The 12,500-nt window shown below is 41.8% G+C and overlaps 1 protein-coding gene across 1 annotated transcript in view; it reads left to right on the plus strand.

The window, feature by feature from the left end:
* Positions 1 to 12,500, plus strand: part of dnah5l (dynein, axonemal, heavy chain 5 like) — a 119,540-nt gene that overhangs the window by 16,761 nt on the left and 90,279 nt on the right. Inside the window, exons 16-25 of the mRNA XM_028570014.1 lie at positions 1,946 to 2,041; positions 2,351 to 2,446; positions 2,554 to 2,727; positions 3,469 to 3,558; positions 3,665 to 3,820; positions 4,668 to 4,807; positions 7,629 to 7,780; positions 10,075 to 10,282; positions 10,852 to 10,939; positions 11,099 to 11,222. Of these exons, the coding sequence (XP_028425815.1) occupies positions 1,946 to 2,041; positions 2,351 to 2,446; positions 2,554 to 2,727; positions 3,469 to 3,558; positions 3,665 to 3,820; positions 4,668 to 4,807; positions 7,629 to 7,780; positions 10,075 to 10,282; positions 10,852 to 10,939; positions 11,099 to 11,222 (1,324 nt within the window). The remainder of the gene's footprint in view (positions 1 to 1,945; positions 2,042 to 2,350; positions 2,447 to 2,553; positions 2,728 to 3,468; positions 3,559 to 3,664; positions 3,821 to 4,667; positions 4,808 to 7,628; positions 7,781 to 10,074; positions 10,283 to 10,851; positions 10,940 to 11,098; positions 11,223 to 12,500) is intronic.

Here is a 12,500-nt window from a genome sequence, read left to right on the forward strand (position 1 = left end):
AACCAGGTAGGCCGTTGCCACGGTCCACCTGGCCAAGAATAAAATCTAAGCATGCAGGACAACATACAGTTTCACATTCAATCCAATACAGGAATACAGAATACAACAGGCTACATACAGTAGAGAGAAAGTACAGAATAAGTAGGCATTACAAAGCATGAGGGATAAAGGAACTAGGGGTGCACCGATATCCGATATTAATATCGGATATTGGTCTCGATATTGACAAAATAGCTGGATCAGGGATCGGAAAAATGAACAGATCCACGGGCCGATCCATCGTTTTTTCACCCTTTGTCGCACGTGTGTCGCATGATGGAAGAGATGAGTGTACAAAGAAATAAGAAGTCAATACATTACATCTGTTATTTTGTCTTAGTTAGGAAAGTAACGTTTAGTTAGGTTAGGAAAGTAACGTTTAGTTAGGAAAGTAACGTTTAGTTAGGTTAGGAAAGTAACGTTTAGTTAGGTTAGGAAAGTAACATTTAGTTAGGAAAGTAACGTTTAGTTAGGTTAGGAAAGTAATGTTTAGTTAGGTTAGGAAAGTAACATTTAGTTAGGAAAGTAACGTTTAGTTAGGTTAGGAAAGTAATGTTTAGTTAGGAAAAAGTAACGTTAGGTTAGGAAAGTAACGTTTAGTTAGGAAAGTAACGTTTAGTTAGGTTAAAAAGTAACGTTTAGTTAGGAAAGTAACGTTTAGTTAGGTTAGGAAAGTAACGTTTAGTTAGGTTAGGAAAGTAACATTTAGTTAGGAAAGTAACGTTTAGTTAGGTTAGGAAAGTAATGTTTAGTTAGGTAAGGAAAGTAACGTTTAGTTAGGTTAGGAAAGTAACGTTTAGTTAGGAAAGTAACGTTTAGTTAGGTTAGGAAAGTAACGTTTAGTTAGTTTAGGAAAGTAACGTTTAGTTAGGTTAGGAAAGTAACGTTTAGTTAGGTTAAGAAAGTAACGTTTAGTTAGGTTAAGAAAGTAACGTTTAGTTAGGTAAGTAATGTTTAGTTAGGTTAGGAAAGTAACGTTTAGTTAGGAAAGTAATGTTTAGTTAGGTTAGGAAAGTAACGTTTAGTTAGGAAAGTAACGTTTAGTTAGGTTAGGAAAGTAACGTTTAGTTAGTTTAGGAAAGTAACGTTTAGTTAGGTTAGGAAAGTAACGTTTAGTTAGGTTAAGAAAGTAACGTTTAGTTAGGTTAAGAAAGTAACGTTTAGTTAGGTAAGTAATGTTTAGTTAGGTTAGGAAAGTAACGCGTTTAGTTAGGAAAGTAATGTTTAGTTAGGTTAGGAAAGTAACGTTTAGTTAGGAAAGTAACGTTTAGTTAGGTTAGGAAAGTAACGTTTAGTTAGTTTAGGAAAGTAACGTTTAGTTAGGTTAGGAAAGTAACGTTTAGTTAGGTTAGGAAAGTAACGTTTAGTTAGGTTAAGAAAGTAACGTTTAGTTAGTTTAGGAAAGTAACGTTTAGTTAGGTTAAGAAAGTAACGTTTAGTTAGGTTAGGAAAGTAACGTTTAGTTAGGTAAGTAATGTTTAGTTAGGTTAGGAAAGTAACGTTTAGTTAGGTAAGTAATGTTTAGTTAGGTTAGGAAAGTAACGTTTAGTTAGGTTAGGAAAGTAATGTTTAGTTAGGTTAGGAAAGTAATGTTTAGTTAGGTTAGGAAAGTAATGTTTAGTTAGGAAAGTAACGTTTAGTTAGGTAAGTAACGTTTAGTCAGGAAAAGTAACGTTTAGTTAGGAAAGTAACGTTTAGTTAGGAAAGTAACGTTTAGAATCAATTCAACAACGGTATCGGATCGGTACCAGGTATCGACAGATACACAAAGCCCAGGTATCGGTATCGGGACTGAGAAAGTGGGATCAGTGCATCCCTACGAGGAACCTGAGGGTTTGTTGATTAAAGCATGCTAACAGCAGAAAGGAGTTAGTCTGAAGCTCACGCTGAGTGGACTGTGTTCCAGGTGGAGGGAGCTGAGAAGATCTACGTTCGCTACCAGAACATCGTCTCCATGACCACGTCCAAGACCTACGACGTCCTGGACCACCGCAAGCTGGAGGTGCAAATCGTGCTCTACATTAATAGAATAATACAATGATTTTTGCAAGAAATAGAAAGTATACCAACACTTTTCTTAAAAGGAACAGGAAAGACTTATTGGGACTTTGTCTTATTCAGCGTGTCCCCCAGAGTTAGATAAGTCCATACATACCCTTCTCATCTCTGTGCTGTCCTAACTCTGTCTGTGTGTGTGTGTGTCTATTTGTGTTTGTGCGCGTGTGCATATGTGTGTGTGTGTGTGTGTGTGTGTGTGTGTGTGTGTGTGTGTGTGTGTGTGTGTGTGTGTGTGTGTGTGTGTGTGTCTCAGTTTGACAGTGACTACGCAGACTTCCAGCTCCAGGTCCAGAGTCTGTTCCAGTCTCTTCAGTCTCTGCTGGACTTCTGGTTCCGCCAGCCTCTCACTGTGAGTTCAACCCAACCACAACTAACTCTAACTGGAGAGAGAGAGAGAGAGAGAGAGAGAGAGAGAGAGAGAGAGAGAGAGAGAGACACAGGTGTTTTGTGTTTCAGACGGAGCGGATGCTGGAGCTGCTGGAGGTGTTTGAGTCCGGTCCGGCCTCTGGTCTGGACCTGAAGCAGCACCACCTGCTGCTGCTGCAGCGCTACAGCCGAGAGCTGGAGCTGCTGAGGAAGACCTACCAGAGACAGAGAGACAGGCCGCCCATCGGACGCAACCTGCCCCCGGTACACCTGTCTCTCTCACTGTCTGTCTCGCTGACTTTAGTCTAGAGCTATGTTTCCATCCACACGTTTTTATCCAAATTAAGTGATATTGAATGTAAAATGCCGTCATGGACACAGTAAAATCCGATTGAATTTCATGAAGTTCGACTCAAACGAAATACGTTTGGTCTCATCAGATTTTCTCTTGATCGATATATATATACGGCTTATGCGATAAATGCTGATGGAAAACGTTATTTCCCGAATAAATTAATGAATTGCGATTAAGTTTTAGGTCATTTTATGGTTGCAACCCACCACAAAATGAAGAAGAAGAAGTTGTAGTCCATTTCCGCCCAGTATTTCCTCTCTGTTTGCACACATGACAGGTGTCAACAAATACATGATGTAAGCGGACGAACGAGGAGACACGAGAGACTTTTTGAATTTAATTTACGAGTAAACTATAACGGCTATCTTAGATAGCAAAAATCTACGAAATGCCATAATTTATCAGGAACTCGCGAAGGAAATGACCAACAAATGTTACGACAAGAGAATTTAAACATGAAGACAACATGAAAGGAACTCGTTACTTTACACACAAATATGTCCACGTTCTTAGGAAGGAGTCCACCTCTCATATTCGCCAAAGAAATTGCAACATTTTGCTTGTCATGCTTGCCATATCTCTAAGGACTGTCTCTCTGTACCTGTCTGTCTCTCTGTACCTGTCTCTCTGTGTACCTGTCTCCCTCTCAGGTGGCGGGACGGATCCTGTGGTGCCGTCAGCTCTTCAGGAAGCTTGAAGCTCCAATGTTGATCCTGAAGAAGAAGCTTGACGTCCTCAAGGTACAACTGATTTGATCACATCGATCACAACATTATCCCTAATCAATACAACCCTCTGTGACCCAACCTGTCTGTCTGTCTGCCTGCCTGCCTGTCTCTCCGCCAGGGACCAGAGATGACCAAAGTAATCCGGAGCTACAACAAGATTGCCGTGGTGCTTCTGCAGTATGAGTTGCTGCACCTGCAGGGCTGGAGTCAGGCTGCAGAGAGCGCACCGCACTGCCTGAGCGCCGCCCTGCTGGTCCGACACGAGAACAGCAAGGTGCTGGGTGACATAACGATAGATCAATGGACGAGTGAACTCACTCGATGTGGTTTTAAGGTTAACTGGTGTTTAAGTGACAGTCTCGGACTCAGATTATTATTCTGAGTGTCTGACAACATTATGGGATGGATCCCTACAGAGATAGACCTTTTAGTTAAAGAGTAAGATCCTTTAAGTTTAACATGGAACAGCCCCGAAATCACCATCACCAAACTCCACCAGACTCCATGTAAATAATCAGGACTTTTAGCGTGTATAGAGCCAGCATAACTCCACCAGACTCCATGTAAATAATCAGGACTTTTAGCGTGTATAGAGCCAGCATATCTCCACCAGACTCCATGTAAATAATGAGGACTTTTAGCGTGTATAGAGCCAGCATATCTCCACCAGACTCCATGTAAATAATCAGGACTTTTAGCGTGTATAGAGCCAGCATATTTCCACATGTATATGGGTGAATTAAGGGTTTATTTCAACCAAACCAGAGTGGTGATTGTTGGAACAGTGGAAAGAAGAGATGAACCAAGACGGCTTTTGATATTTTAATTTAGTTTCTCTCCACTTTGAATGAAGTGTGTTTTACGATGATAAAAGTCCTGATTATTTACATGGAGTGTGGTGGAGTTTGGTAACACATACACCAGCTGAATTTATCTTTCTCTACAATGAATATTGAGGCTTCCCTTTTTCATTTTCTCGGCCAAGTCGCCATCAAACTCATCCTTCAGAGAGTTCCCTCCATGTCCTTTTGTTGTGTGACTTTGTTGTTGTATATATACGGTAACGTCACACTCCTGGCAGAACAGTGGCACAACGTGTGAAGAGCTGTCCTGTTTCCCAGGAGGTTTCTGTGAACCTGGACCCTGTGGTGCTGGAGGTGCTGCAGGAAGCCCGCTGGATGAGCAAACTCGGGGTGACGGTGCCAAAGGTCATCCTAAAAATGACTTTAAGAGAAGCGTCGGTCAAAGCTCTGTACAAGCGGTGAGAACAGCTGTGTATATGCTGTGTATCTGAATTTCTGTTTGGTTTCTGTAATACTATAACCCCTAACCCTTATATCTAAAGTGTCCTGAGATAACTTTATTATTGTTATTATTTGTAGGACTGTGCTTGATTGAAGAAATTCTTAGTCGACTAACACTCATTCAATTGTATCGACTAATCAATTAGTTGATTTAATCGACAGATCTGTAAATCTGAGTTTCTCCGCAAAAGCACCACTTTAATTCTTGTGTTTACCAGAGATGTGCTCGTACGGTTCTTGGAAACAGGGGCGATTCTAGGATCTGACCTTTGGGGGTGCTCAGCCCCTAATGAAAAGTTGATAGCAGTTAAACTAGGGGGTTTGGGGGCATGCTCCCGTAAGATTTTTTTTTTTTTTTTAAACCCTTAAATCATGACTTCTTGTGAGTTTTGGGGAAAGAAATAGACAGATTGAGATATGCAATTATGACAAACTATCAACAGATTCAAGGCATCTGCTGTGAAAAAAGATGGAAACTACAAAGCATGATTATTGCAGCACACATACCCAGGGGTGTTGGACTGGGGGGGGAAGGTGACTGAGTGCCCAGGGCCCTCATGTGAGGAGGGCCCAAAAATATGCTTAGAATTCATAGCTTTGGCTGCAGGGAGGGGCCCATAGAAAATGCCTTTCACAGGGCCCAGAATTTGGAGCTACACCCCTGCACATACCTTAAATGGTAAAATAAGCCTTAACATATTTTTAGACAAGATTATTCATGTTTTTTTCTGCTGTTGATTTTCAACTTTTTCATCTAATCTAATAATGCCTCTGAACCAGATGGGGAAAACACAACATCTCTTTTTCTTAAGAGCCTAGTCCTCCATGAAATGCATATGTAAATATAATGTGAATGGAATGTTTTAAGTGTTTTTGCCCGTATAATATATATCCACTTTCTCACCTGGTTCTTCCAGGTCCCTCTCTTTGTCCACTCTCTCCATCCTTCTCTCTCTCTCCCCCCATCCTCCTCTCTCCCTCTATCTCCTTCCCTCCGTCCCTATCACTGACAATCACATACAAAACATTTTGTAATCAACAAGAAAATAATCTTCAAATAATAGAGAAAATAAAACACAGTAGTCCTACTATATACATGTCTTATAGGCTACCTAGCCATTTTCTCACCTTGTTCATCTTGCTCTCTCTGCCCTTCTCCCTCTCTATTCTCCTCGCTCCTTTGTGCTGTCAACCAGAAGGCAAATGTAATCAACTAATCAACAGAGAATGCATTGTGTAGGCTACCAAAGTAGAGCTGATGAAGGTCCTGCTACTCCCGAAAACATGTCTTTTCGCTTTTTTCTTTATTTGAGCCGCTTGGGTAACTTTTTTTTTTTTTTTGCGTTTAGACCATTGACATAACAGAAAGGTTTAGAGCGTTTAGACTCGTCTTTCTCCGTCTCCGTGTACTTCCCATTTCTCCTGCCACCGTTTGTTTATCTTTGGCGGCGCACTGTGGGACGGACTAGTCCATTTCATTGTGAAAGTAGGGGGGGCTGACCTCTCTCAGCAAGCAGGGCGCCTGCAGCTGCTGGGGGCGCTGATCTGCCAATTCCCCACACAGTGAAATGATAGAAAACAGAAAAACGCTTCGCAGCACAGAGGATTATTTATATATTTTGTTAAGTTAAGTGGCTGCCCGGTTCGCCCGTGCCAAAAACCGCCACTAATTTGAGCACTAAACGATCTCACATTATCACAATAAGGACTTTATTTTCAGGGGTGCTGAGATGATATTTAGGGGTGCTTCAGCACCCCTAAAAATAGCCTAGCGCCGCCTATGCTTGGAAATAAGTCATTCAGCGTGAAAACAGCATCAAACATCAGACTAATGCCGAGCTACAGGAGAAGGAATCCTCGTCGCCAAAAAAGCAAAAATTGGAAGACATGTTGTCATAGCTTCTTGGTACATAACGGTCAGTGTAACACTTATCAGTTCAATTTTCGGACATTTGAAAAAACAGAAAAATGGGTTCAAATATTAAATTTTTCATTTGTCTCAACATACACAGGCTTAAGGGAAGAGGCAAGACTAGGAAGGGAAGGGTCAATTTTAGAGTTAATTATCCCATAAAATCACTCTTATCAGAGATGGCAAATGGCGACCTGATTGACATGGATGATCAATGTACTAAATATAGATATAGACACCAGGCAAGCTTGATTCAAGTCTGTGCTGGATATTGACAAGCGTTTCACCTCTCGGTGAACGCTGAATGTTTTTGGATATTAAACTTCCAACACGTCGTCCATACTCATTCTGTCTTTAGGTCTGGCTGCTGTGCTTGAGTGGGGGCGGGGTGGGGGGGGCTGGGCGGAACGAGGGAGAGAATACCATCCCAGTATTGAATAATTGGAGCCCAGACGCAATTTTGTAATTTCTTTAATTTCTGATCCTCTGAATAAAAAACAGAAAACTGGAAAAACAGGTTAAAGATCCATTTTTTTTCATTTGTCTAGGCGGAAAAAAATATGAAAAATTGGATATTTGAACCCATTTTTCAGTTTTTCCAAATGTCCGTTTGTGCTTAGAGAATTGAACTGATAAGCGTCACACGGTCCATAACGGCTACCGTAGATGCAACATCCGTTTGAAAAAGCGAGGCTCTAGAGAGCACTATTCGTTTGAATGCAAAATACAATTTCACCGCTAGATGGGAGAAATTCCTACACAGTGGACCTTTTAAACAGTTAAGATCTCTTTTTTGGCAGTATGAACTGAATTCTCGTTGACTTGTTCCTTCTTTCTTACCTCGACTCTCCGCTGCGCCGGTTCAGGCTGCTGGAGTTGCTCCAGGAATACGGCTCGGTGGTCGCCAGGATCCCTCCTTCCCTCCTCCCTCTGATGCAGCCCTTCATCGGCCGGGTGGAGGCGGCTCTCTCCCCCGGACTCACCACGCTGTCCTGGACCGCTCTCAACACTGACTCATGTAAGGCAGGACAAGACGTACAGCGCTGCTCATGAGTATAGGAAGCCATGCTAAAGTTGACTAAAAAGAGGAATAAAAAAAAATCATCTTTTTGGAAATTGATCTTAATGAATTAATTAAAAAAAATAGGAAAAATCCGACCTTTGAGAACGCCAAATGAATAATGTATCGTAAATAATTAAATATTCTTCTTTAAAATACAGGGGGCATAAGTCAGTCCACCCCTATGTTAAATTTCCATAGAGTCAGGGAGACTTTTATTTTGAAAGGCCAGTTATTTCATGGATCCAGGATACTATGCATCCTGATAAAGTTCCCTTGGACCCCCCAACATCACATACCCTTCACCATACCTAGAGATTGGCATGGGGTACTTTCCATAAGATCATCTCTCAATGCAAATCAAACCAGCTATCAGGCTAACTGAAAAAAAACCATGGCAACCTCTAGGTATGGTGAAGGGTATGTGATGATGTGGGGGGGGGAGGGCTATTTTAATCCCAAAGGCCAAGGGAACTTTATCAGGATGCATAGTATCCTGGATCCATGAAATAACTGGCCTTTAAAAATAAAAGTCTGCCTGCTTCTATGGGAATTTAACATAGGGGTGGACTCACTTATGCCCCCTGTATTTTAAGGAAGAACATTTATTTCTTTACAATACATTATTCATTCGAAAGAAAATTGGTATCCTTAAAGGTTGGATTTTTCCTCATTTTTTTAATTAAGGCATTAAGATCAATTTCCAAAAGATTAATTTTTGATTCTTCTTTTTAGTCAACTTTAGCATGGGTTCCTATACTCATGAGCAGCACTGTACGAATGGTTGGATGGATGCAGAGAAACACATGCTGTTATATGATGCTACCAATCAGGGGCGATTCTAGGATCAGACCTTTAGGGGGGGCTCAGCCCCTAATGAGAATGTGACACGGATACAGTGCCTTGCTAAAGGGTTAATTCCCCACCCTGCTACATCAGTAATTTCACTGGATAACAGTGAATACATTTATTTCTTATTATAACAGAGGATAAATGCTAAATATTGACCATATGAAAATACTACGAAAGTCCCTTCATGGACTACCACAATCAAATCAAATGATAATGAGGTGTAAACAATAAATATATATAAAATTAAAACTTTCCTTGAGTGGGTTACAGGTGCATAGCAATGGCGACAGCGACACAGGATATTAAACTTTTAAACTATTAAAAATTAGTTTGAGCCTGTCATTGGTTGTCCTCTGTCACTAACAGACAAGTTCACAAACTCTCACTGGAAGCACTAAAATTAATGAAAAATTATTATAATTTTTAGGGGGGCTGAGATGAAATTTAGGGGGGCTTGCCCCCCAATAAAAAGAGTCTTAAAGGGATACGCCACCGTTTGTTGAAATAAGGCTTTTATAGCTGTAGGTAGGTGGGGTCTCCCCTAGCTGTAGATAGGTGGGGTCTCCCCTAGCTGTAGATAGGTGGGGTCTCCTCTAGCTGTAGATAGGTGGGGTCTCCCTAGCTGTAGATAGGTGGGGTCTCCCCTAGCTGTAGATAGGTGGGGTCTCCCCTAGCTGTAGATAGGTGGGGTCTCCTCTAGCTGTAGATAGGTGGGGTCTCCTCTAGCTCTAGATAGGTGGGGTCTCCTCTAGCTGTAGATAGGTAAGGTCTCCCCTAGCTGTAGATATGTGGGGTCTCCTCTAGCTGTAGATATGTGGGGTCTCCTCTAGCTGTAGATAGGTGGGGTCTCCTCTAGCTGTAGATATGTGGGGTCTCCTCTAGCTGTAGATAGGTGGGGTCTCCCCTAGCTGTAGATAGGTGGGGTCTCCTCTAGCTGTAGATAGGTGGGGTCTCCTCTAGCTGTAGATAGGAGGGGTCTCCTCTAGCAGTAGATAGGTGGGGTCTCCTCTAGCAGTAGATAGGTGGGCCAACGCATTTTTTGTACATGCATTGTTTTAGTCCGGTGCAACACCGGCAGCTCCGCCGCTAGTTAGCTTAGCGTAGTGAATGAAATCCTATGTTGCCGGTTAGCATGTTGTGAGTAAAAGTGAGCCAACAAAAGACAAAAAAACAACCTAATAACTTGCACTGAGACAAAAAATGCGTTGGCCCACCTCTCTACAGCCAGGGGAGACCGTGATAAGAACTACTTCAAAAAATTGTGGCGTATCCCTTTAAATCGCCACTGCTACGAATTATAAAATATTAGCATGTAACAGTCAATGAACACCCGTTTTTATCAGCAATACTCGGGAGAAACATCCAGCGATAATTCAGTTCCGCTCTGTGTCTCTGCTCAGTCATTGAGAGTGTGTACGAGGCTCTGAAGGATCTGGATCAGGTATCCAAAGTCGCCACGGACCTGTTGGAGTGCCGCATCGGCCGGCTGCTCCAGGCCATGTCGTCCAGCCGTCTGCTGGTCCTGCCAGAAGACTTGCCCGTCTCGCCTCAGGACCTCCTGCTGCAGACAGACAGCTCCGTTCAAGCCGCTGCTGTCACTCTCAACTGGTAATACTGAACAATACTCGCACTACTGCCGCTGCTACTACTGACGCTACTGACACTACTCAAGCAGTGAAGCCAATGTTGAAGCTCCTTAAAGCTGCATTCTCTCTAACTTCCAGCAGGGGGCGACTCCACCAGCTCCAAACAGAAGTCTGTTTCTATAGAAGTCTATGAGAAAATGAGCCTACTTCTCTCTTGATTTATGACCTCCAGTAAACATTTTCATAATGAGTTTATGGTCTCAATCGCTAGTTTCAAGTCTTTATCAACACAGCACCATGTTCATTTAGTAAATGATGCTCCCATTCATTTTAAAACGGGATGATTTAGGGCCTGTCAATCAGGACAAAGGCTTAGCGAGGCTAACCATGCTAACACTGTGGACATTAAAATAGACCTCAACTTGTTTTCGGCTGTCCTTTTTTTCATCTAAAACTTAAATGTCGCCTAAAAATGTCTTGTTCTGCCAACCAAGCTAACTAGCTACCACTATTGTTTCCTATAACGTGTGTGTGTGTGTGTGTGTGTGTGTGTGTGTGTGTGTGTGTGTGTGTGTGTGTGTGTCTCTACAGGCAGAGTCAGCAGGTAGAGAAATATGTGTTTGAGCTGATTGATGAGCTGAAGAGGAAGATGAAGACATCTGAGACTGTTAATCTGGAGGTAACAGACACAGATACAAACACACACGCACACACAGACACACACACACACACACAGACACAAACACTCACACACACACACACACACACGCACACACACACACAAACACAAACACACATTCATGTTCCTCTCCTCCTTTCTCCTCCTCCTTCTCTTTAGGGATCTTTCCAGTGTCTCCATCCAGACTCCAAACAGAAGACGCGCTGTCAGTCTTGTCTTTCTTGTCGTTTCTACAACCTGATTGGTCAGCTCTGTCATCGCAACACTGAAGCCCTGGTCAAAGGTCAGCCCTCTCTCCTCCCATGTCTCCTTCCCTTCCCTGCCTTCCTTCATGGCCTTTTCTTTGTCTTGTCTTCCTTTATCAAAAAAGAAAGTTTTCTTTTCAGCTTTTTTTTATATCATTTGTCGTTTATAAAAAGAAAAGTCAAACTTCTAAGCTACATTGTGAGTTGTCTGTGGTGAAATTGTAATCAACCGAAATTAGCTCTTAGTATCTCCAACCACGCTGTTCTATAGTTTGCCAAATAGCAATGCAACTATGAAAACTATGAAACTTCAAATTTCGACAAATAGGCTGAATTACCTGTCGAGAAGAAAGCAGGCAACTTCGGCATTCCCTTTTTTTAAATCCTTGCTCCTCATGAGCTCTGTCCATCTTGGAAAACCCACTCCAATATTAACTTTGGTCTTATAGAGCTTTTTCACGGCAGACATGTTGACATTTCATAGTAGGAAAATCACAAGTGTATTCAAACCCATTACTGATGGCTCCATTCCACTTAGGAGAGGTCCTGGTATTAAACCATTACTGATGGCTCCATTCCACTTAGGAGAGGCCCTGGTATTAAACCATTACTGATGGCTGAAAATATCTTACTGGGACACTTGATGGAACTGAGTCATCGTTAAGGTTATCAATCACAGCTCTGCTTTTCCTACTATGTCAAGTCAACATGTCTGCTGTGAAAAAGGTCCATTGCATTGTCGCGTTGTCGTTTTAATTCTCTTTTTAACTTCCTTGGCGACTTCATTACATGTCCTAGAGCAGGGGTCTTCAACGTTTTTTTAGGCCAAGGACCCCTTAACTGGAAGAGAGTTGGAGCATGGACCCCCTACTATATATATTGTATAAAATTAAGTTGCATATTAAACTGGGCCTGAGATAACATGTAGGGTGGCCTAAACCCTTTATACATGCTTTTTTTTTGCATAGAATACTTAGCTAATAAAATAGCCTAATAATTCTTGGCATGCTTTTGCATGCATGTGGCAAATCACATCTGTGGATGGCTACCTTAGTGACTACCTTACCTATTGGCCAGTAAGCAGTGGAGATTTATATTTGCTAATAATCTGTTGAATTCATGTTAAGACTTTGAACTTTTTCTTTTAAACTTTCAGAAATTAACTAATTTGGAGCCCCCCTGCATTGAATATGAGCACATATTTGTGAATGGACAAAGGTTTTTCTTTGCTAAGAATCAACTCAAAGAATTACACAATGGAGGTTTAAATTAAAGGACCCTACCAGTGGGTTTAAATGTCAACATCTAATGACTTC

The sequence above is a fragment of the Perca flavescens genome, chromosome 22 (genome assembly GCF_004354835.1).
Source record: "Perca flavescens isolate YP-PL-M2 chromosome 22, PFLA_1.0, whole genome shotgun sequence".
Classification (NCBI taxonomy): domain Eukaryota; kingdom Metazoa; phylum Chordata; class Actinopteri; order Perciformes; family Percidae; genus Perca; species Perca flavescens.